The following is a 27022-nucleotide window of genomic DNA, read 5'->3' as shown; positions in this document are numbered from 1 at the left end:
TTCCGTAATCTCAAAAAACAATAATTTATCCAAGTGCCTCACAGGGTTGCCAGAAACTAAAATCCTCTTGTAACATATTCCCAGCTTTCTCTGAATGTGCATTTAAGGGTTATTTTTTTATTCCTTGGCATTTTCAAATGCATTGCTCCTGCAGGGTGTGGGATTGGTTAGTTGTGTTTCACAGTGCAATAAAACTTTATTATCCCTCAAGGGGAAACCTGATTGGTCATTGGGCACAAAGGGTGGTACACAACACAACACTAAACATAGTTCATATAAAAAACCTTAAAAGCACCGTCAGTAAATTTTTGGACAGAGGTGCTATTAAAGAGTGAGGGTCCCTGTAAAATGCGTATCACGGGATATGGCGTCCCTATTTCATCATTTTACCATGCCAAACCATTGACTCCCAAGACCCTGTCCAACTAGAGCACCAAATCAAAACTTGTGCAGAAAGCGCACCAGCTTGACCTCAGCAGATAATGAAGTTCAGTTTGATAGGATAAGCAAGCCATTTTAATATTGATTATGAATGCTTAACCTTTACATATCAAAACTCAAATATATTTCTGAAGTTCATGTGTTTCATTTCAATTTGCTGATGTTATAATTAAAATTCAGTATCACAGAAAACTGACAAAATGGCAGCATGGGCCAGTGTATTTCCTGTTTGCTATCAAAAATGTATAATTTTTTAAGAACATTTATTTAAAGACATACTATGTAGGATTTTCACCTTGAAAACATAGTCACTACTATGATGCCCTGGAAATCTGAGCCTGTGTGCACTTCTGCCCAGTCCTTGCTAGTCCACCAGTATTTGTATAGTATTCAGGACATTTCTGGGCGTGGGCCTCTTTCTGGGCTGTATCTGAACAGCATGTGACCAATAGAAAAAGGAGAAGACAAAGATGAAACGTGTATGGATTGGCTACAGTGAGTGTTTTCAGCTGGGTTACTGCTAGAGACTACTAGATACCAATATACAGATATACAGGGTCAGAGACACACATTGCATTTTTCCTATATTCATATCTTAGGTGACTGTTCGGGTGGTGTGCCTTTGTTGCCACGAGGGGTTGGCTGATTGGCTGCAGCCTGGACATCTTCTACGCAATCTGCTAAAGGGGGAAGGTAGCCTCCCATCGAGCTATGCGGCCGGAGAGGCATACAACTTTGCTGCAATAGATACACAAAGCTAGACTACGTAAAGATGCAAAAAATAAATAAAAGCAAAAGCGACAATGAATGGATGTGTTTGTGAATGTAAATGTTTATGTTCCAGATTTTTCCCAGCAGACTGAAACCCACTGGTGCTGTGCTAACAGTGGCTCGCATAGGTCCGGTCCATCATCACTAAGTTAAATCTAGCTACCCCGTAACCTTTATGCATATGTCAGTTGAGCATTTTGACATACTTGTGACTACCTGACTGGAATGAATGAAAGAGATGTGATTTTGACAGTCTGTAATGCAATTTGCTTGTGCGTGAGCTTCGTCATCCTAGGGGTATAGGCGGAGTTGAGAACGAAGGAGGAGTCATTTTTGACTTTAAACACACGAGCAAAGCAAGGAAAAATATCCTGTGTAGTATGCCTTTAAGATCTGACCGAGGGTTCATCCTGAGAAATCTGGTATCAGTGCACCACCAGAGGGTCAATTTGTTACACACTGACAGGACTGAAACATCAATTGAAGTATGGCAGAGCACTGCACTGTATACCATGAGCATTGCTTCAAATTCCTCTCAATTTCGCAGGTCTATTTTCTCAGCAGGAATGAGGACAAACTTCAGAATCCTTTATCAAGCTGTGTCAGAAATTGTATACAGTGACCTTTTATGAAAGAAACACCAAGTAGAAGAGAGCACCAATAATACTGAGTCTGAATATTTTGACAATTATCTTTGCACAGGGGGAGAAGACATGAGATTAAAATTGAACGTTCAGGGCACTGGATCCTCCGAACCTACGAAGCTGATGAATCTTCATTGAGCCTGTGCAGTCAGGTCATTATGAAGCTTCTGAAACATAGTAGCATTTCTTGTATCCAGCCCACAGTACTTGACTGCTCCAAAGCTAGAGCAATCAGACACTTCTTTCTCCAAAAGAATGCAGATTAAAAATAACAACAACCTAAGCCTGGAAAATCAGTGTGAAAGGGTAAAGCTTTTCCCTCCCTGCAAACCCAACAAATTCCCCCCTCTCTTCACTGTACTGCAAGATTAACCATTTCTTTCTTCTCTTTTATTACAGCCCTGTCACAGACATGATGGGTATTCCACGGAGGCATAATCCTCTTTCAGTCAGAAAATCAAATTTAAGTACTCAATACTGGTAAAGGATGAGGCCCTGTTTTTCGTATAAAGAAAATAAATCAATTAATAAAAGATTAGAGTAATGCAGCCTTATTTTTCTGTAGAGGGGGACTGGGGATTGACAGTCTCTGTTAGTCCCTTAAAAGATTTCTTTGGAGACAGTGTCAGAAGTTATTAAAATGAGGCGAGGGAGGGGAAGGGGGTGTTCGGTTGGCTGATTATTGCCATTAATAGTCTTAAGAGGCTGATGTGTTTTTTCCCTCTCTCAAAATAAATGGCCAAATATTTTCCAGTTTCTAGTGTCCACCCAGCTGAAATCAACAAAATAAACCACCCGACAGAGGTGAGCAGTAGTTTATGGCTTTGTTTACTGTATCTCACAGATTGACTGAGAACTGATTCAGCAGACCTGTACCTTAGCGATAACTGTGTCATTCCACTCTAGATGATACTAGACAATACTGTATACTCTAGTCTTACAGAAATGCATGTCACATCTCAAAGATGTTTCCCTCTCACAATGCAGATAATGCATACAATCCCACAATTCCCTTTCCTGGGTCATTTCCTCAGCGGTGGCATCTGACCCTGGTGTTGTCGGTGCCGTGGAAACGGAGCTGGCGTAGTGTAGCCCACTCATGCGGAGCGGAGGTTTTGGATGAGCACGCCATGCCCAGTTGGCCTGGCGCATTGGACCAATAGAGGGCCCTGCCAGCTTTCTGGGAAACATAGCATGGGTCTGGTGGCACGTAACCTGGGAAAGATAAAGCTTGATTTCCTGCCCAATTACCTCTCCTTTCTTTAGCACATAAAAAACAAAAAATACGCACAAATCACATGAAAGCGCTGGGACAGTAAATACTATTGATTGTACGTTATTTGGTGAAACTGCAGCAAGCTTCAAGCCCTTGGTCTATTCTTTCACAAGCATCAATAATTCTCAGACTACGTTGTGAGTAACTGTCCATGTCAGAAAGTATTGAATTTGGCACTACCATACAGACCTGGACTTGAATTTATTTGTTTGCTTAGCCAACGTCCTTGGACAAAATCACATAGCTCCATTCATCTTAGGGTTTATTTGCTGACAACACAGTAAGCTGTAACCTAACTTGAAGTCTCACTTAAAATCTGCAACCTCTTGTTACTGTTTTCCTAAACACTAGAGAACATTGGCACCCCAGTACAGAAATGCATACACCTTTTTGTTATTGCACAAATAAAATAAAGGCACCAAGGTGCTCACACACCTATCTGGTGGAGTTGTAAACAAATGCCACATTAGAGACCAGTACAGCCTAAATGCAGTTTATTTCCTCTCAATAAATGCACAGGAAACTCTCTCTCTCCTCCTCCCTCTCCTGCCTTCTCCCTCTCTTACCCTCCACTCCTCTTTCACACACACGCACACACACACACACACGCATGCACACACGCACACACACACACACGCACACGCACACGCATGCACACACACACACGCATACACACACACATACGCACACACACACGCATTGCACACACACGCACACATACCCACACACACGCACACATATCCACACACACACACACACACACAGAAATGATAACACTGTGGAAATATATGGCTCCCACAGCGACGATGACTGCCTGGAAAGGAGATATGAGCCATATGTCTGCCGCAGTGGCCGCCCCGCCTGCCCGAGAGAGGGAGGGAGCCTGACATTTCCATGTTTAAATTAGATTCTGTTCACATAGCGAGTGCATATGTGTCTGCACGGGGGGTGCCAGGCCAGAAGGCTGCGGGGGATAAAACAAGCATCCTTTAGTATCTGACCCGAAAAATCACTGCTGCGCCGTTGTTTCGCAGCACAAGGTTGCACAAGGCAAATGAGTTTGCTGTGGGCTCCGTTCTGGCAGCTCCTGGTTCAAGTGCAGCGTGACAGCCATTGACTGCATGACCGGTCGCTTTTAACATAACATGCGCAAATTTCTCAGACACATAATCTAGACAAGTGCAAGAGTCTGCAAAAAAAAAAACGTTCACGTTTTTTAATCTATTACTGCCCTTTTGCGGCCCTTCATCGTGCTAACGCAGCTTCTGTCATGTTAAGCTGTGTTTTAATGGAGACTTCATTCAGTCACTGGCTGTTTGAATCTTTTTCTGACTGTCATTGGGTATCAGGACCAGGGGTAACAAGCTCTGCATGGCAAGCTCTGTTTGAGCCTATTCATAGCTAGAACAGTTCTGTTCATATGTCACATGGCCCCTGTTAAAAATGGGTAAAATAAGCTGGTACTGGAAAAACTTATTTTACTCAGTGGTAAAAACTCACACATTCCTATAACACAAAAAAGCCACACCAGTTTATGTCAACTTGTCACCATTTTATTCACTGGCCCTTACATCAGCAGGGTAACAGTTGTGAAATAATAGCTATAACATGAGACCAATAGCACTCCATTTCCTTGACATTTGTTAAGGTAGCTATGTCAGCTACATTCTCATAGAGGCAATAGCTAAATCTTTGAAGCCGAGTCATTTCTTTGAGATGTTAGCATGCTAATTATCATTGCTTGTTTGTCATATATTGTCATGATGCTATTTATTTTATTTATTTATTTATTTTATTTATTTATTTATTTTATTTATTTATAATTTTATTTAGCTAGCTAATTTTGTTAGCTAATTTTATCTGCTAGCTAGATTGTAATGTTAATTAATCTCAAAACTGGTTGCTTGTTAGCCAGCAAAGAATTGTTTTGTTCTGGCTACCTATCTAATTGATATATAGCTATGCTTTTACCACATTCAAGTTAGCTTCAGAATGTGAGAAAAGATCATTGTGCTGAGCTTGTCATTAAAACTACAACAAAGCTAGCTAGCTATTTTTTGTAGCAGGTTATAATTATTGTAATGACATTAAGCATATTCATTTTAATTTTCATCTCAATGAATTTTCACTTGTGGTCATGTTCAAGTTCAAGTTTATTATTACTCACATGGCAGAGGTACACTGAATTGCATGGGCATTACAATAATAAAAAGAAAGAATGAGGATTGACAGTTTCACCACTGAAATACCCAGGTATTAAAGTTCCCAATTTTAATACCTGGATATAACTCTTCGTTCAACATTGCACTGTATATTTAAAATCAATATACTGTTTAAAAAATGAAATCATATGGAAGTGCTGCACTGAATCATGATATTAAAATCTACCGGTAAATAAGTATCAGGTGCTCTTCCGGATGGGAAATACTTAGCAAGTGGCTTCGAGAACTGTCTAAAAAAGTGGTCCACTAGTGGGGTTTAACAGTCTTGAAAAATCTGAGGTACTCTGTGATAGTGATAAAAGTTTTTTTTTTAAAGTCTTTATTCCAACATGGCTAGACAACATAAAAATACTAACATGTTTAAACTCAGTGCTGAGTCTTCATCAGGGTACAAATTTGTTTTTCTACTTTTATTTTTTAAGAATAATTTGGCATTTCCAATTCCACCTGAATCCGGAGTGTCCGATTTACAGACTATGTAAAAAGCATGCTCATATATGGCCCCTGGTGCTGGCTTGAGAAAGTGAAGGCAATTTGCAGCTTTCCTCTGAAACACACACCTGCCAGCCAGCTGCTTCTTTTCACGCCGCAGCTGCAACTCACACATGCGGGTCTCACAGAGGCTACAAATTCAATGTGGATTTCTGTCCTTTTAAGATGAATCATAGGTCACCTGAACTGGTCACAGGACCAGACCTACACATTGTAAAAAATAAAATAAAAAATCAGTATTTGTTTATTGTCAATACAACTGTTTCTTAAAGTGTGTTTAACATGATTTTCAATTGACACTTTAATAATTCCACTATTTCTATTGGCAGCAGGTAGGTTTCAGATAGAGGGCCAGCATATCATATTTCAGAACAGACAGTTGCCCCATATTGGACAGATAGAAAACTCTAGAGCTGTGCTGGTTGCACATTCATCAAATGGCAAAGCATATCCTTTGTGTTCAAAGGAAGACATTTTCTGTGTAAGCACCACTTCACTGCCTTCCAATTACATGTTAAATAGGATCCCACTGTTGAGACTGGTTCCTTGGTCATCAGGTCCTGAAGTGTACATTTTGGATTTTAATATGAAAATCTATGCAATTGACATTTTAATAATAAGCAATTAGCTAGTTACCTAATTTCGGTTGCCTTTTAAATAAATGGGTTTAGTAATACACTCCTCTCAGAAATAACATGGATGAATAATTTAAGTGAGGTTCGCAAAAAAAGAAAAAAAAATTTCTCTGGATGTGTGTATGTGTGTGTGTGTGTGTGGGGGGGGGTTAACTGCATGCCATTGAAGTGGGCTGTCATTTATCTGACAGTTGAAGGTATCACGAGGGAAATGCAGCATCCAATTTGTGTTTAAACATCTAAGGAGGAATAGTGAAATATACTGACTGACTGATGACTTTTTTTGTCTTTAGTGGTCTTTGCATTAGAGTAATACTTTCAAATGGATCATTAAGACTGAAGACACAGCAGACACAACCGGTGTACTTCCAGTAATGTCAGAAATGAAAGAATAGATGTACTGTATAAGTCACTGTCTAAGGCAGAGTACTTTCAAAAGTAGTTGAAAAAATAACTGAATCATTTCAATTAAAGTATCACAGAACAGCATTAAACACAGACACAATTCAGATCTAGCTTCCACACCAGAAATCCATGGAAACATGAGAATAGGGACAAATGAATACTCATAGCTGACTTATTAAAATGTAACAATGTGCAAGGCAAGCAAGGAGCATGCACCTAAGTACTGTTCAATTGACCAACAGCACACATGCAATGTATGACTGAGAAGATTGGGTAACATCAAGGACAAACTGTAGGACTCAGCCATATTCCAATTATGTGAATTCAATAACAAAGAAGTAGTATTCAAAATCTGATTTTATAACAACAGCTGTTCCTTCTTTTATTTCTTTCAAAGCGTCAGCAAAAGGGGGCTTCTGCAAGACTTCTGGTGCTTCGGCACACAATCCAAGAACCAAAAATGGATTTAAAAAATATGACAATTCTGTGAGGATTCTGAATGAGAAATCGATACTATTATCTGGGACGAGGCGTAAAAAATAATATATGTCACAGGTTGGTTTCGACTGAGAACAGTCTGCCAAGGTCCTGGATCCATTGGCAAAGTCAGTGAGACTTATATGAGACTCAGAAATCCCTGCTTGTATCAGATTCAGAGATCACTGTTTATATCAGATATACCTTTTGCACTGGCACATTGGAACCAAGCCAGTCCTGCACTGGACCCATGCTGGAGTTTTTGAACTTGTTCAAACATGATCCGAGCTCATGACACTGATCCAGAAACAGTTTGATTTCATTTCTGGAGCTAGCATTATTATAATAAAATTTGGAGCTAGGTTATGTCACAATGGTCATTTTGGCAAGAGGATGTACCAGAACAGATAACTGCAGGCAAATGACAAATTGTCAACAAATAAGTGCATAAAACGTAGCGAACATTTTAGCAAAACTGCTTAGCAAAGCACTTAGCTAGCTAAGGGCTTAGCTAACCATGGCAATATTTATTCTAGATTAATCTTGAACTGAATTGATCATTTATTCCATGAGATTAGCCTACATTTACATACTTTAAATACACAGCACCAATATAACTGAACAAAAATCAAGGTACACTTTCGTATCAGTAAAAACACTTTTGTATTTTTTTGTCTGATGATCATTTGGCCAGACAATATATCCATCAACAATATACGTCTGTGTCACTATATCTATGCTTTTGCTGACCGAAAAAACCAGACACTAGCATCACAAATAAAAAATCTCCTTGTAGCAAGTGATGTATGCACCCACCTAAAGAGTCCGATCATCTACCAAAAGTGCATCCATCTATAAATATCATCATCAACATTGCAATGCATTTTGGGTATGCCTTGGGCCGCTAGAAGCCAACAGAACACAATAGAAAAGCAAATCGAGCTGTGGCCACCAGCGTGGATCAACTCTTGTCGATTACGGTACAGCCCAAATGAACCAGTGCGCAGAAGGTGCAAGAGATCACTGCTAATATTAGATTCAGAGACCACTGCTCCTGTCACTTTCACTGTCTGCAGGTCCCTGCCACAGCGTTGCAGATCCCACCCTGCAAAGCCCTCAGAGGTCACCCGAATACCAGTGCAATATTCCCTGTGCACAGCCAAACACACCCCGACATAAACACCCAAATGCCCACACACGCGTACACACACACACAGGCACGCACACACGCACCCACACGCGCACACACACACACCCACGCACACACGCACCCACACGCGCGCACACACACACAGGCATGCACGTACGCACACACACACACACACACAGGCACCCACATGCACACACACGCACACACACACACACCCACGCACACACGCATCCACACACGCGCACACACACACACACGCGCGCACACACACACACACACACACACACTGGTAGGCATACACAAACACAACCCAACAAACTCGAAGCCTCCTCAATTTCTGAAGGCACCAGCCACCAATGTTGTGCATAAAGATTACACTATTGGGAAGATCAATTAAAGCTGCAGGCAGCACGCTTCTGTTTTAGTGCTGAATTCAAGAGCACTATTTACTGTGCATTCTCGCAGGGACAATGACACAGTTGATACAGTACATTAAACACCCGGGCTATGGATTTCCTGGTTTCCACTTCTTTATGGTAGCAATTCTCTGATATTTTGTGCGAGCAAACAAGGTAGCTGGTACAATTCAGCTATGCTATGCCACATACCTTATGAGAATAGTTTGGAAGACATCAAAAGGGTAAAGGGATTAACTCTTGGAACAGTACATATTCTTCCGAGGCCAGTTAATGCACCTTACATTTTACTGACATAATATCCATGATATGTCAGATTCAGTTCCAAACTAAAGTGTACCACAGCTAGATTAAAACCCGCAGCCTTCTGATTATATTACTGAATTCCTAACCATTATGCTACACTGTCAGCTCAAGGCATTACACCCAGAGATGCTTCTTATCATATGACAGTTACTCTATAACATGACTCACCAGCCATAATAAAGTCCAACTGCTTTCTTTATCCTTCTACATCCAATGTCAAATGTCACAAACTCTCCTTTTCACTATACCACATCACTGGCTAATGCTTATTTTTCTCTTATAAATGGATTATTTAATTTATGTCCCGATGAAACCTATTAGAAGTTAAAACAGAATTCACTCTCCACTCTTGCGTATTCCCGTGCAGTAAAAAAAATGCTCATCTCATGAACCAGACACGCCTCATTCACGATGGACATCACGAAACAAGCTCCTTTGAAACACGGCAAACAATGGGAATCAATCGCACTCTCGTTGCGCGGAAGGTGAGAAAGGCTAATGTTTAGCTGGACGGAGCGATGCGTACGTGGATGGTTTTGTTAAAAACTGTTACATCAAAGTGAGTTTTGCGATCCCAAAAGGGCAAAATACATTTTCCATTAGCCAACTCTACCCCTGACTCAAATGTTGCTACATTACCATGGAGGTATTGATTAATAAACAGGAGCGCATCGATCTTCGCAGAGAGCCCCAGAGTCCCGCTGTGAAATTGCAATCGTTCCAATAACTAGCAGTCGCTCTGCATGGGACCGTCTGAATCAGAAAACAATAGATAGCGGGGGGAAAAAACGAGGTGCTCAAAACCAAATGAATAAACAAAAAGTCTAGGGAGTAACCCTTGTAATGAAAAACCGTGTTTATTGATTTTTTTTTTTTTTTTTGAAGGACAAAAGCTCTAAGCTTGCTTGAGAAGTCCTCAAAAATCAAAGTAATTACATCAGGCCAGGCCAGGCCAGGCACTTCAGATACACCAGCCTGACAAATAGCTCAGTCTGTGCTTTTTCACTCCTCACTTTAAAAGCTGCAGGGAAAACGCTGCTTTTTAAAGACCCTTTTAAGTCGCTGCCTTCATTAATTTTTATTTGGTTTTTAGTGGCTGCCCATTGGACGAATTCTGCACTGGCTGTCATTTGCTTCGGCTTGTATAGGTTTTTAGGGGTTTTTTTTTTTTTTTAAACTTCATTACATTTTTTCAGTTTGTGTTTCTTTTATTGAGATGAATGTGTTTCTTTACCTAATTTGTATGTGCCTGTACTTAGCAGGGAACTTTGGAAAGAAGTTTTATTAAGTAATGAATGCATTTTTCTTATAATTATTTTTTTTCTTCTTCATTGTTATTACTGTTATTTTTATAACCACCACAAATATCAGTGTTGGTGCCCCCTCTGCCCATTATCTCAACACATAGCTTTAAAGTGATCAACCCAAAACTTATCCATCTCATTACATCTGCAAACTACTCATAATTCGATTACTCCCCGAGTTTGTAACACTGGATACCTAAGGCTTATATTTGCATGCCTGTCTTGATCATATGGATCCATCCTTGGGATAAGGAATTAAACTGAGGTCCTGATTCGCTGTGGCAATTTCAGATACATTATCAATAGTTGAGGTGTTAATCGTAGTTTTCTAATTTCCACAAAAATGGCCTCCCTCATCTGTCCACCTAATCATCCTATTTACATCTAAATTAGTAAATGCCTAGTACTTTCTGCCAAATTTGATTCCCCCAAAGTCGAAACAGAATCAAATGAAAATGGATGTCGTAGGTGACCTAACAGGTTAACTGAACAATAAAGGAGGAAAAAAATGAATGTAAAAGAAATCAGAGAAAATAAAACTGGGTGGCCTTTCACCACAGATTGGAATAGCCGCAATCTCTTGGTTGTGTGCTACACGGCCTATTGGTCCGTGAGTTGTACTGGTACACCTCAGCGGAGACGGAAGAAAAACTAATACTCACAGAAGCTACCAGATGCCAGAGGAATGGCACACAGCATGCTGGGATACGACAGACTTCCTCCTCAGCGGGACTAGGTACACTTTGAGCCGTTTGGCTGTCGGAGCAGCTGGGCTCCCTTTTAACGGGATCCTGTCATCCGGATAATTCCGCACCAGCCTGAGCCGCAATCAAACATCGGCCTGAGCGTCTGAAACTGCACTGGCGCGATGCATCACCCTCCCTTGTGTTGCTCAGTTCTGCAAATTTGAATCTCTTGGGTTATACGAGTTTATCGTTCCGAGCAGAAATTGGACAATGAAACTCACCCCCACCTCCCCCCCTCACACACACACACTTACATTTCCAATAATCCATAGCATGAATATCACTGAGTTACAAATTTGGAGAATTTCTTTTACGGCGCAGCCTTTAATAAAATTGTTATGAGACCATCAATTCAAAGAGATTTTTACGCAGCCTTATAAACCAGCATATTGGAGGCAGATTTGATTTTATGGGTGAAAGCTAAAACTCTGATATTATTAATACCGAGGCTTGGGAAGAAGACTTGCTGACCTTAGCATTGCCATTTGGAACAGAAATCCCACTGCAGCAATGCTTCATGCAGTCGACTGTAGTTGCAGCAGTAGAATCAAGTTGTTCCCTGGACACCTGAGGCATCTAAAGCTTATTGGAAATTTAATTGCTTCTTTGTAGAGGTTGAGTATCAGCGAGGTTGTTTGATGTCACTGATCCACCGGATTACATTCACTCAACTATGCTGGATCAAGGGATGAAAGGGTACGCCATATACCATGATATTCAATGATAAAATAGTGAGATATCATAAGCCAAATGGTATACCATAATACATGATGACACCACGCAACCAAGCTGTCACAGGAGCCTGTTGGGAAATTTAGCAGGTATAATAAAACTACATAAGACAATGGGGTAAATGGAGCAAGACTTTGTTGCTCTCTCTGTCACCACTCAGAATTCCCTGCCCTTTGACATAGCTACAGTAGTTTCATTTATGTCATTTATGGCTACTGCACAGGTGCACACATCTTACATTGTACGGTGAATGTCTTTCATCTTGCATTTGAACTTTGACAGTTCAAAACCCTGGTGCAGACCAAATATATGTACCTGCACCCAGTATTAAAATGTCTAAGGATGTTGCTGTCTCGGACAGATTTTACCCAGCTGCCAGTAAACAGGTCCATTACACTGCGTGTGGTCTCTTTGGTTTTTAAAAAGAAAGCCAAAGTTTTGGCAAAAACAGGCTTAGCTAATGCAGAAAAAATGCCATGGCTAAAGGAGGCACTACTTCAAACCTTGTTTGCACAGCCTCATCCTTCAAGTTAGGTCAATGCAGAGTTTGATTCCCCTTGTTTGAGAATATAAGGAATAACATATCTTAAGTTATCAGCTAGACAATGAACAAACAACAATTCAGAAACAAATTACTTGACACACACAAAAATATATACATATATTGATATAAATGAATGAAAAAAAATACTAGGCATTAATCTAGAGTCAGCTTTCCTGACGTTAATTTTTAAAAAATCCTCCTAATTATTGATACCAGGTTTTGGTAATTGTAAAATGATCTTGGATCTGTGTGGTCAATGGTTAACCCAGGGCTGGATGTTTCAGGAGAAATTCTAGGGAACAGGGAACTCAAGGACATTGATACTATAAAGAAGCTCAAATTTAGCTGTATTATTTTGGAGAGACAAAATTGAATTTTAAACTTCTACAGATAGGCCTATTACACTCACATGAAATTTTCATTGTCGAGAATAAATATGCTTATCATGATTTCAAGGAATAGGTTTTGTGACAGACACATATCTCATCTGTTGTAAAATGTCATATTGAATTTCCTGGACATTGTTTATGAATTCCTTGCTGTTCCCCTTTGAATATTGTAGTAAGCGGATGTAAATCAGTTATTTGCTTTCATGTCTACATTAAAAATGTCACTGCATTCACACATGTGAAAAAAGTTTGAGTGTAGATTCAGGAAATAGAACTTGCTGAATCTCAGTACTGGTTGTCCTAAATTATATTACACAACAGCATGCTGAAAGATACGAAGTAAGTTTTTTTTTTTCTTTTTTGTTTTTTTTTTTTTACCTCAAATGTACTTTGCTGTGTAATTGGCCCTAAATGTCTCAATTTGATAAATTTCATCCATTAAGAGGCAAATGCAACTGCACATACAATGAAAAGCATTGCCCAAGTGGTTCCTGGAAAGGGAGGGGTTTACAACGTTGCTTATGATCGGTTACTCCCATTGGATGCTGTCCAGCTCAGTCAATAGCAGATCAAAGGTGCCGGTCAGCAGCTCCTACCAGACCGTCGAAGCGAAAGAGCTCTGTCGCACACGAGTGCGACGAGATGTGAAATGAAAGAGATTATCTTTATAAGTTGGACTTTTGCTCGATAAAGCAACAAACTTAAGCCACAGGACCAGCCCTAACCCCGACAGTGTGCCTCTGAATATTTACCTGCACACACACTGGGCTCCAAATGGTCGGCAGTAGGACAGGCAAAACATTAAATGTGTGAACAACGACAGTATGCGTGCCTGAAATCCTACACAAATTCCTACACAAACTGCCTTATTATGCTATAAGATAACAATGCATTAATAGAGTCCACTTTCCATTCCTGTAAAAAATTCTTAAAACCCCATTAAAATGATATAGAGTTTGAAATGTATATTGTTTATTCTGATATTCAAGAAGGAAGCCAACCAGAAATGAAATGGCATCCCCAAAAACATTTTTTTTTGCCATCTGCAGATGATAATAGAAACACTTAAAGCATTATTTATTATATATTCCAGCTTGTAACTGAGTGCTACCAAAATTATACAAATGACTCTAAAGGATTTAGTTGTTTCCATCTTTAAAACTTTCTTTTAGAAGACAGTGCAAGCAGATTTTTTTCTGTTTCCCATGCCGAAACCTTTGTCAATGATGGCTATGAGGTGTTAGTAAAATGCAAGTTGAGAAGACCAGTTTCACTGATCATGAAAGCATTGTAAAATATTCAAATTAAAGCCTTTCAAAATGAACCACGATATACGCATTTGTCATATACCACTCTCATATTAAACACGTGGCAAAATATGATTTAACAAAACAGGGTGAACAATACACATGTTCTCATCTTTCCTCAGCAGCTGTAAGCTCGGGTGAGATTCTGTAGCTTCTCTCGGTCACAGAGTCTGAGAATCATGCTGTCTTAGAGTACGACTGCATCAGCTCGCTCAGACGAAATGAACTGTCAGTCACGTTGACTGCTGACACCAGGGCTCATCAGGCGGGGGAAGCCCCAGTAACCTGATCTAACAGACCTGCTTTAAGGCCAACATAAACTTACTCCCGACTGTCGGGAAAAGAGAAGGACATAAACAGACTGAGAAGTAAAAAAGAGGCTAAACACCCCACCCCTTACATAACTGGGTTCCATCCCAACATGCATTTCAGAAACATCTAGAAAGAAACACAGTTTCACATCTAATCTAATGACCATTTGTCTTTGCAGCAAATTAGCTACAACATTAGTATTGTATTACAGAAATCATTTGTAAAGGCCTAAATACCTAGGTGACATCCCTAAACACTACATAGTTATGCATGTTGCCATAGGCTGTGACTAATCAATGACCTAAAATCATTTTATGTAACTATAGACTGAAGTAGCTCAGAGGGCCATAGTAATTCAATAATTTTGTGTAATCCTTGCTTTGATTAGTGAAACGAGTGTACACGGAACCTCGCCGGAGATATTACGATAAAGAGTTCTCCGTATGTGCTGTCCATGGTGAGTCTTCTACAGTCGGTTTACTGGTGGGTTGTAAACCCCCCCCCCCACTTTTGATGAGTCATTGAGGCCTATCTCAGCCAATAAAAATTTGTGTCCACACATTTTCTAAATCCTGCTCTTTTCCAGGGTGACTTCTTAAGAGTAGTCTAAATAATCAATATTTTAATTGCCAGAGAGATGCATGCATTAAAATCTCCAACTGCAGTGCCACACAGGCTAAGAACTGAAGGAGGAAGTTGTAGATGTACAAAGATATTCTTTTAAACAGATTACATATCAATATTTTATCTGTCGATACACATAACCTCCTGAAAAGTTTGCTAAATCAAGATAAGTACCACAGGACATGACATAGTTGAGTGAGTTTCGTCTTAACCTCTGGCGACCAAGCCATCTACTACAAAGAACAGGCTACTACCCTGCTTTCCTCTACTTTTGCCATGAAATTTGGCCATAATTATAGGACACCAGAGATGCAAAACTGAACAGGGGTTTTAACCTTTCTAAAGAAGGTCACCCTGGCTAACTGTTTTTCACTCCCAGAACATTCCAAAAAAGCTGGCTTCTGGTTTCCTAGAGTTCCCTTGAACTTCATTCCTATGTTGCAAAGGAGAAAGTTGGAATGGTCTTTGAACGTTTTTCATTTTTATAATTCCAGTTAAAAAGAAGTCAAATGGAGGACAGTTATTCTTACTAATTTATGGGGAAAGTTGTCAATGCTTAGAGTTTGCCATTGCAATGCTTACATTCAGAACATTCTTTGAATTTTGATGACATATCTCCCATTATGTTTTCATTACAACATCATCATACTGTAGCTGTCAGGGGATGGTCCAAATACATTTGCATGCGACATGCATGGAATGTTTTCACTTTGTCGGAACATGTTTGAGATAAATATATTCTAAGAATGTCTGGGGAATGATTATATCATAACATTATCTCACAGCAAAACAGGAATTTAAACCTGTATGTTCCTCAACATTTTTGAAACATTTTGAGTTTTAATGGGATTAAACTAAAATGTTGTCAATAAACCTAGCTGCCTGCAATTTTCCTCTGTGCTTGGAAACAGGGTGCAAATCAATGTAGTATAGCCTTGGTTCTGTCACCTATTTCCAAACAAAGGAATAGATGAGAGGTGGGTTCTAATATAAACAAAGCTGAAACCATACAGTATATTTATGGAACTTCAGCCTATTGTACAATATAGTCACATTCTTCAAATGTGCACTTTTTGTGATCAACATTTTTAATTAGAACACACATCAAAGAAATATGCATTTCTGACATGCATTGGTAAATATACATGTGTACTGCATGTGGGCAGTAGCATTGTCTGAAGCCAAGAGATTCTGCTCAAAATAAGCTTGAAAAAGCAGTGACCAGTAAACCAAATCCCAAGGTTAAGCCACTTAACAGTGTTAGATGAATACAAGATAAAACCAACAGACCTACATCATGCCTACAGCAGGGTTCTGCAGAACCAACACCACCACAGTCTCAGGAAAAATATATGCTTCTTAAAGTTGTCTATAAAAAAGAATTTTTTTAATGTTTTTTTTTTTTCTGTACCTTTTTACTTGAACTATTTAACAAAGATATTTTTAAGGGACAAAATAGTCTTACATTACAGCACATAATTCTTTGTAATGTAGTTTTCATTATATAAAAGGTTTTCATCCAGTTAATAGGAAAATGTAATGTGTGACAGGAAAGAAACATAAATGTAATGAATGTGAAATATAATGGATGAAATATAAAAATCCAGTTCTCCAGACAATGCACATTTACAGTGAAAAAATTACACTTCCAATTATTAGATGCAATTCAAAACATATTGTACTACTACTGGTTTTCTTAATCTGCAGAAACTGTATTTTGGCATTCATAAATAGTGCAGCCTACATTATTTTTATGGATGACATTTATTTCTTACAAAGACAAATAACCACCGTTATCAACAATGTTTTGCGGTTATCGGAATTTCAGCTCAGACAATTTAGCTGAGAAAAATTTAGCCATGTTCTGCATAATAAACCCTGAAGCTATGGCTTTAAACGATGATTGGGCCTACTGAGGGATATAGATGAACTGCCATTCATTTCACAAATTTAAAAGGAAAATATAATGTTTTGCGTATAATACTGTATGTTTTGGTCCAATGCATTTCTAGCACAGTATAGCGGCACATTTCAATAGCTTGATATTTCCCACACTATCCACTCCCCAAGTATGAGGACTAATGTACAGACCGGCTGGTATACAGCTCCTCACACGAAAGCAGGTAGCATCCAAAGGGTTGTTTTATTCAGTAGGATGAACTGGAGGAATATTTACTAAAGGTGCTTGGAGGATCTCATTAAAATGCAGGAAGCCGAAGAAAAAAACAAAACAAAATAGAACAGAAGAGAGTAGCTGGTAAAAGCCCTGCAGGGTTGTACGTGTGAGGACCCTGAAAGTGGTAGAGTTAGTTGTATAACCCATCACCGCTGCTGATCTATAATTAAAGTGTGCTTTCCAGATCCTAGAGGGGAAAGGGAGGGGGTGAGTGAGAGAGAGAGAGAGAAAGAGAGAGAGATATGGAAAATCACCATAACACTAGAATGCTTTGCTTAATGCTTGTCTTAACCTCAGTCACTTCAATAACAGCACTCTTTCCTCTTATAAAACAAGTATTGCCTCACCCTGCGGCCTCTTTTCAGACAAGTCAAAGCTGTTTGCAAGACTACAGGAAACAAGAACTTATTGGTCTGAATTAAATCGATATGTGACTTTGTAGTAGGTATCTTTTCTTCACATTGGCTGTTAACATAATTGCAGTGATTGCTGATCTTTTCTGTGAAGAAAACAGTAAACAGAGACATTTATTTGAAAATCAATGCTAATAAAAAATGATCGTCTAAATCCAGGCATATAGGCCGTGACATTATTTACCTTGATTTTCAGCATTTCTGTTTGATTGTTTAAAGTGTCAAGTAAATTGTTCAGTACCAAACTCTTTTTCCTCTCTTCGGAGTATGGATAATATATACATTCATTGCGAAACCAAAGGCATACACAGATACAACTGCATGTGCAATTACGGCAAGCTTTGGCCTCTGTTTTCACAAAACAGATGGAGCACATGCTCAGCTGTAGCACAGAATACACTTCTCTGATAAGTCCTTGCTGAGTAATTTGCTCAGCAAGTATTGAAGGAAATACTGTCCTGTTATGAGAGGGATAGACTAAGATAGACAGCGAGGGATAGACTAAGATAATGTCTTTCATCTGCTTTGAATACAAGCCTCTAAGGTGACATTAGAGTGGTTTCCAACTCCTTACAGGTGTGTGAGTGCCTTTGTTATATTTTAATGACAGGGAGGAGTTCACATACTGCATTCAAAACTTGGGTGACAATGACACATAGTGGTTAGGGAACAGAAAATGGGCCTCATTCACAAAACGTGTATTCAATCCTAAAAAATTCTGTTCTTAAAAAGGTAGCAAAGAAAAACCGACGTGGGATTCATGTAATGAGCAGGCCTTTGATTTTGTGCATATCCGAGGGTTAGCAGAGGACAAATAACCATTTGTTTGTAAATTGAGCGCGCGTGCCTGTTCGTGCAAATGTAAGGAAACACCTTTGCAATCCCACAAAGGGAATGGTGCCTTCAGGGCCGTGTGCAAACACCAGCCATTCACCGCTCTCTCCAAACATATCTGCGCCTCATATGCGCGGTCCCATAAGGACGCCCTCTCTCCCCAAGGCACGATTAGCCAAGTAAACCGAAAGCAACAAATACGCCATTGCTGAATGTTGGGTTTGGCCGCACATTTGTGGGTCATATAGCATTACCAATTATCATAAATCTCTTCATTAATCCATAAATGAACTGAATTACACTTGTTACCAACAAGGTTATTATAAATAAAAGTAAGATGAAAAGTGCATGAGGGGGGAATAAACACCACCGTAAACTGAAATAAAAATAAGAATACGGTTTTGAAATAACGAAGCTAAAACTACCAAACTTGTTCTTAAAAGTAAAAATAAAGCGAAACTGAAATTGAAATGCAATTGTATTGATCAACATTTGTTGTAAACGTTAGGTCTGTAACTACTTAAAATGCATTAATAATAAAGCATACTAAATAGAAATATCTTTTGCATATTACCTTAGGAGTTTGTTTGGAAACAAACACAGATTTAGATTTTACCAAGAATTCAAATGAAATAAATTCAGATAAGAAAAAAAAATAACGAATGCCAAAATGTTCACAGAACTGTTTGCATAGTTAACGATCAAATTTGATCGTATGCATGTTTGATTGTATAATGAGGCCCAATGAGTGGATTGCAGGATTTAATCTTAATCTTCCGTTTCAATAAATATATTCTCTTGATGAAATGAGTCACACAATTCTGCACAAAGCCACTGGTCAAGCAAAAGAACTTGCTGAATATTTTAGTATAATATTTTATCATTCAGAGGAGAGCCATTCAAATATGGCTAAATACGGCTCATTGCAGATGTACTCCTGGCCTTGAGAAGGAAAAGTGTAATTTTGATGTCAAATTTGTGAGTCTAGGTGTGCATCTCCAGTATCGGCACACCTCTCACTTTTAACAGAATAATAGAGCACTAGCTATGCATTAAGAAGGCATCCTCTTTGCTCGCACAAATGTACAGCATAGCTTGTTCACGCACTGTTTTATAAATAGTATGTGAGAAATGTTTGGCCTGAAGGCAGTGTTTTGAAAGAAAAAAAAATGCTGGAAGAACTGATGAAGAATCCTGATTTAGAGAGAGAGAGAGAGAAAGAGAGAAAGAGAGAGAGCGAGAGAGAGAGAAAAAGAGAGAGAGAGAGAAAGAGAGAAAGAGAGAGAGAGAGAAAGAGAGAGAGATAGCAAGCAGATACTGATGAAGTAGAAGGGGCACAGCTCTATCCATGCACATTCTGCCTGAACTAGAAGAAGCGGGGGGGGGGGGGGGGGGGGGGGGAATTGAGGGTACACACAGGGGTGGTTCTCAGAAAAAGATGGCCCTTCCTGTTCTCTCTCCCTGTGGTCTGCTGTGTCTGGACAGCCGCACTGTAGGAGATGGATTAAGAACACGCCACAGGAGTCAAAATGGCCTCGATAAATGACAATCCACGCTGTTTTTAAAAATATTTTAACGGTAAAGGTATCAGTACCCTTTATCTTGACTCATGGCAACGAGCAAGACTTCCTGTTGGCAACAAAAGATGCCGCTGTGTCCTCAGACAAACCCTGCAGGTTCATGCAAATGAGCTCAGCACTGACATAGTTAGCGCAAATTCATCGAACTAGAACATTATGTTAATTATCCTGAGATCACAGCATGTTGCCATTGATATTTTCAATTCTATATTTTCCATTTGAACATACTTTCTTTTGTTTGGCTCCTGCTACACAATGTATTGTCCCCAAGGAAAAAGGAAAAAGGAAAAAGAGATTCTGAACTGTAGAGACAAACACATTTACTTGGACTTGTCTGAAATGACTAGGTGCAACCTTGAAGATAACTACATTTCACTTCTGTTTCATTTTTTCCTCTATGAGTTTAGGGAACAACACAAATAGATATTACATTTAAGAACATGACACTTTGTTTTAACGGGGAAAAACTCTGCCACAATTATCATGAATTAAAACCCTATGTGAACAGGAAGGACAATCGTTATGCTTGATGGAGGAGAGATCACAGACAGTGTGTGCCCTGGCCTGATGTGTACATGCTAGCCCTATTGGAGGTCAAAAATGTAATTAGCTTTAGACGAGTTGCCAAGAGTCATACTGAAGAGATACATTAGCATGTGTCCCTCAATAGTACCAAATCTGTATACTGGCTGCTGGTGCACAATCATAATTTTGAGCCATCATTTTTCTATAGAGTGATAGCTGGAGGGGACTGTTCACTTTGGCAAAGCCCTCTGTCTATGCCCCTGACAGACAAAAGGCGAAAGATATTACTTTAATTATGAACATTTACTCATCATTAGTGGCTCAGGCCTAATCACCTACACAGTGCCACTCCTCAACCCTCCCCCTCCCGTACCTCCTTCAACCCTCACTGCTGATGACTTTCCTACTTTCTTTGATGGGAAGGCTGCTGACATCTGCTACTCCTTTAAGATGGTGGAGTCCCCAACACATCAGTTAGTCCTTTCCCCATACAACCCTGCGCTTCTCCTCGCTCATTAGCCCTGCCCTTTCAGATGTTGACCTCTCTCAAATTCTGCTATCTCATAGTCTAACTACCTGTTCCCTAGACCCTGTCCCCAGGCCCCTCCTCCAGTCCATCTCAGACTCTCCTGACAACTTCTCATTTATCTCCTCCGGTGAACTCCTCCTTGTCCACTGGATGTGCCCCTGCTATCTTCAAACAATATTGTGTTACATCCCTGCTCAAGAAACCCACTCTTGAATCCTCTGTCATCTGGAAATAGAGTCCTGTCTCTCTCCTTCCCTTTTCCACCATACTCCTGAACATACTGTTTTCAACCAACTATCCCTTTCTCTTTCAAAATGAGTTCCTAGCCCCTCAACACCTCAATGGTTTCAAAGCTGACCACTCAATAAACAGCTGACCGCAGCAAAGGTTCTAATCCTCCATTCCAATCCTCCTCAATCTCTAGCCAGCATCTTCCCTCATTACCTTCTGCAGCACAGAGCTCAACTGCTTTGCTCATGCCCTTGATAGACTAAGTTGCACATGAGGCACAGTTTCCAGACCTCATAATATATCCTCTCAACAGGTGTCCTCCGGGGTTCGGTCCTTGATCCTCTCTTCTCTCCCTATATGAAGACTGTTCTGTCATGTCCTCCCATAGCCCCCCTCCCGTGTCTTATTATTGCTAGACTGATGTCAAACAACTTTCCTTATCTCCTGCAATACTCTGGTATCAACTTTCTAGTTGCAACCATCTGGCAAACCATCAACTAAATTTCAACTTGGCTAAAAAGTCCTCCCTCTTGTTTGACCTCTCCTATTGCAGGGCACCACAGTGTCTGCTTGGAATCTGCTCTTCAACATTTCTGTCAATTTCTCATCACCTATTCAAAGCAGCTCTTAGTCTAAGCTGTGGATCCTACACACCAGCCAGACAATGCTTCTAAAACCAGCATTCTCAAATTTGGTTAAGAGTGACTACCAAGGGACTCGTATAATGTTATAGCAATGTATACCTGTTATCTAAAATTGCCTGTGTATGGGCTTTATGTGTAAACAAAATGGAAAAGGTACATAAATAGCTGTCTTTTCAGTATGTTAGTCTTTGTATTGACACTACATGGAAAACTGAATGAATAGAGGAAGGGCGGACACACTACATCAATATGCCCTTCCAACACTGATCCTGCAGATCCCCCCAAACAAGCCTTCTCCTACATTCACCGGCAGGCCGCCTCTCTGGTTCAGCATGGCTGCCCCTTAATAAATGTGGATACATGGATTGCAGTCAGCCAATTAAGCCCGGCTCTCTCCGCGCACAGGCAACACGAGGATAACCGAGAGCTGACTGTGGTGCTCGGGGCGGGGTGGTTGTGCGGGGGGTGGGGGGGGTTCTGACAGCTCGCTTAATATTCTCCCTGCAAAAGACACGCGCCCTCCCCGCTCCCTCTCGGCCTATCTGCTCCCCTCCGCCACTCTCGCTCTTTATTTTCCACCGCCACTCCAGCTGTGTTTTACTTTGCCCTGAAGCCTTCAGAAACATCACACAGTGACACGGGAGGACGTACGCACAGGCTTCCCACGCCAAGAAAGAATTTGAAATTAAATATTTATCATGTTTTACTCAGAAATAATATATAAAATATATAAAGATATACCAACATATTTATATATACGCACACATCACACGCACCTACGGTATGTCCTTCCTGCCAGAAATAAGGTATATTTTATAAATGTATATATTTAGAGATAATATAAATACATTTTCTTTTAAGAAACATATAGTTGACTATATTGTAAAGTATTTATATGTATATATATATATATATATATATATATATATATATGTATTTATATTTAAGTATTTTCGATATAGGATATTCAGTGTGCAGTTCTGGGATGCTGATCATCCCCACTAACACATCACTGAGTAGTGGAGTTCACATCGATTGCTTATGAGTCATCATTAATGTGAGTCAGGTTTTTACATTCTGCTTTGGCTGCTGTCACAGACACCCACCTCAGTTGTGTCAGTGCACCTTCCAAAACATCAAATTGTGATATTAGTTATGAATCTTGTTTAAGGAAACAGATGCTCCCATGTCCACGCTCGCATATCTGCAGTCCAGCTACCCTGCTGTACATGTTAATAGCTGGCTCAAAGGGTAGTCCACTTGTAGGTATTTTACTGCATGTATATTCATCTGCTTACAAATTCATATCTCATGCTTTTTTTTAATCACATCCCCAGCTGCGGCCATGGCCTTTGAATTCCTATCAGGAACCTACAGAGGGGAGGTCATCACAGTCATTGCAGCCATAGGGCCGTGCGACTACCGTGGCTCTGCCCAACTCCTCCCTGACCAGGGCCCGTCCTCTGGATGAATAAATTACGCCGTCGGGCCTGCTGTGGATTCGCGGTTGCCTGAGCACCAGCGCGCGATTACGGGCTGAGCTGGAAGAGAGACGGCATTGACCAATCAAAGCGGGGCGGATAGCAGCTGCCTCTATCTCCAGACACCCTGGCCTAAGAGATTCCACACTGCTGCCTGTCTTTTTTGTGATAAGGCCAAGGAACACGTTATCTGAGACAGCGCAGCCGGGCCCGGGATCTCTTAATGCACAGAACTTTCAACTTGCGCCTCTATCTCTAAGGCTGGAGCTTCAGCACCACGGACAGCGCTTCAGGTGCCTTTCAATTCTCCCTAGGCAAGAGGAGACCTGGCTTCAAAAACATCCCTCTGCCAGTCAAACGTTTACATTGATGGTGAAATCCACTGCGAGCAGACTCTCCCAAAGCCTAGACTCCTGTTGACTCCAATTAAACCAGGCGACAGAAACATGCAGAGCAGCGCAGTTCAATCCCAGGATCGGCCACAGTCTGTGTACGGTCTCCAAACCTCCGACAAATCATGCTGCTTGTAAATATACAAACTTAGCGGGCACATTACCTGGTAGAGGATATCCTGCCAAAATGCGGTAAGCTCGCTCTTCCAGTGGCCAAAGAGTATTTGACGACTGCCATGTCAATCACATAGCTGATGACGAAAGGGCAGTCTCTGCAGAAGTAAACCCATGGGAATTTGCGAGGGAGCCGTGACAGGCTGACATACAGTATAGGGCAGTGTTTGACCCAGACCAGTGGCCCCTTAGGGCCAGCCATTCTCACACCAGCACATGGGGCAATCCCGTGAACCCTGTAGCCATGTTGGGCACATTGCCATTCATTGGTGAAAACAGCAGTCTACTGAGACTTGCAAACCCAGGAAAAGTGGTCAAACAGACATGCTGAAAATTTATAAAAATTGACCAGTAATTAAATCTGTGTTTCACAATGCTAGCCAAATCTACTTTCTTGGAGCATCTTAATACTAAATTCACTTTCTCACTAGAGACTACAAAATGTAATGCAAATAATATGACATACACAGTCATAGAAAAATTGTAAAGTCACACTCCATATGATTGAAACATAGCTAGTAAATAAAGGAAGAGTTCATTTTCTACATTCCATACTTGTGCACAAAGCACATTTAGATCGGAGCGTGCAAATTTAGGAAAAAATTTGATTTATGACAGATAAGGCATTTCAGTGGACAAAATTCAAACAGCTACAGTTTACAGACAACAGTTTACAGACAACTACATGCTCCAGGTTTATAATATTCGTGCGGAGGTCTTCAGGTCATGGGCCATGTTTCCTACACATGTCACTCTGCTGATATGTCTGCATTGCTAGGACATAGCAGACAGGTGGCATAATACGTGCTGTCAAAGGATCAGATGGCAGGTGCATTCCCACCGCCACCAATGCGTTCCCATGGAGCGACGGGTCTCTTTAGCCACTTCGCTTTTACGAAACCCATGCAGTGCATTCTGTTAGAATTGTCATTTAAACTACACATTGCTAGACTCGTACATGCAACATACAACAAAATGTTTGATCATTTTAATTAACATAACGCAAGGCCAGCTACCTCTGCCAGAATCCTCGGTGTACAATCACTTTAGTTATGGGCTGTGGGCAATGCAAGTCTGCTTTGCAGCCAAATTAGAATGGGAATGGGCAATCGCCAACGTAGTTTCCCGACATGACAAGTGCTTACCCAGAAGGCTTATGGGACAACAAAACGAGATTTTCCCGATTTAGAAGAATACATATCTATCCGTTTGTTAGCTCTTCACATACACGCAGCAATTTGTTGTTGTTGGTTGTTTGTGCTGTGGCAAAGACAGTTTCGACTTCAATGTCCCTATTATCACGCTTCAAAATAAGCAAGTGGAAGCGGTGACAGCGCAGTTCCATATGAAACACATCAACATTGATTGTTCCCGGAACGCTGAATTCAACGAATTCTAATATGCTGACGGTCATATTCTCTTGGAATGAAAGTGAAAAAATATGAAGATGTGCATGGATAGCTCTTATCAGTTATGTAGCTATGTGGGAGTTTTTTTTCATATTAATAGTTTTCAATGCATCCAGATTTTCTTTTGAGATTTTGTTGTTTTTTTATTGCCCGAGGCGCTAAAATACGCTAATATACCAACTCTGGTCGTCCTCTTCTGCACTATCAGGCAATAAAAGACGGCGGCGAAGACTGCAGCTGTAACAAGTTATTCTACAGACAGTAGCAACCAGGGTGTGTCTCAACAGAGGATTTATTTATTTATTTATCCATTCAAATCCAAGTGCTGCTCGCTCATTTGAAATCGTTAAATATTCCTTCTCCCTCCCGATTTGAAAGCGTAAATTATTATTAGGGCGTATGATATATATATATATATATAAATATATATATATAGCTTGACACCACTACATAGAATTAACCCAACAATATAAATTTTACTTCATGTTTGTTACGTAGTGCCTTAAAACTCACGCCACAATATATGCAAAAAATAGTTGTTCCCAGGACTATTATGAAAACAATCCATTATGACAGTGCGTTTATTTAAAGTTGCGACTCTTAAAACAACAAAATGAGTTATTTCTTCCTATATTTTTTTCATCATGATTTATCAACATTCAAATCCCCCAAAAATTACCAAATTGAAACTTAGAGCCCAATGCGTTCGTTGACATAATTCAATTAAACCCGGAGCTTTTAATAAGCTCTTGTTTTCTTTCGACACAACTAGCCAAGAATTCATTTAATCAGGTCCAGCAGGTGTATGCAGGTTAATCCGGTGAAATAAAATTAAGCAACATTAAAATAAACGAAACTCACCGCTTTGCTCCCCCAGAAAAACGAGTTTGAATTTTCTCAAAGGGTTCCCAAAGTCACCACCCACAGACATGTTTGGGTTGCTTTTTTACAGTAGTAGACAATTAATCTGCGTTTCCCCACGGTTCAGGTACTCTTGCTGTGGATGCTCGCCGTGTAAAGATGCGCTTCTATCCACGAAGCGATGGGAATGCTGCACTGCCTTTCCTGTCAGTTTGGGAGGCCTGTGCGCCTGCGCGGCCTCTCCTCCCTCAGTTTGTCTGTCTGCCGCTCTCGCTGGCCTCCCCTGCCTCTCTCACAAATGACGTCATGCTGGATTGAAGCACACACAAATTAAGCAAACTCTATTCCAAAGCAATGCTGCCCAATGTTTCCTAAATTATTTAACGTAACATAACCTGTTTTTTTTTCTTACCATCAGAAGAGAATGTGGTAATTTAATTTGTATGTGTCACATGAAAGTATAAAATTACAATAATGTATAGTGGAAATAAACTACAATTCAGCCATGTTACACTTAAGAATTTAAAAATGACTACACTATGTTTGAACAATTGTCTGCGTACAGTGCTTTTGGAAAGTG

General features: G+C 40.2%; 1 protein-coding gene across 1 annotated transcript in view; it reads right to left on the bottom strand.

Annotated features, from left to right (window-relative positions):
- Window positions 1-26676, bottom strand: part of LOC118230536 (ras-related protein Rab-6B-like) — a 76258-nt gene extending 49582 nt beyond the window's left edge. Inside the window, exon 1 of the mRNA XM_035423641.1 lies at window positions 26443-26676. Coding sequence (XP_035279532.1) covers window positions 26443-26512 — 70 coding nt within the window. The 5' untranslated portion in view covers window positions 26513-26676. The remainder of the gene's footprint in view (window positions 1-26442) is intronic.
- Between the last annotated feature and the right edge of the window lie 346 nt (window positions 26677-27022).

Source organism: Anguilla anguilla, chromosome 6 (assembly GCF_013347855.1).
Source record: "Anguilla anguilla isolate fAngAng1 chromosome 6, fAngAng1.pri, whole genome shotgun sequence".
NCBI classification, from domain to species: Eukaryota; Metazoa; Chordata; class Actinopteri; order Anguilliformes; family Anguillidae; genus Anguilla; species Anguilla anguilla.
The sequence above is the reverse complement of the archived record's forward strand: the minus strand, read 5'-3'. Positions and strand labels throughout refer to the sequence as shown.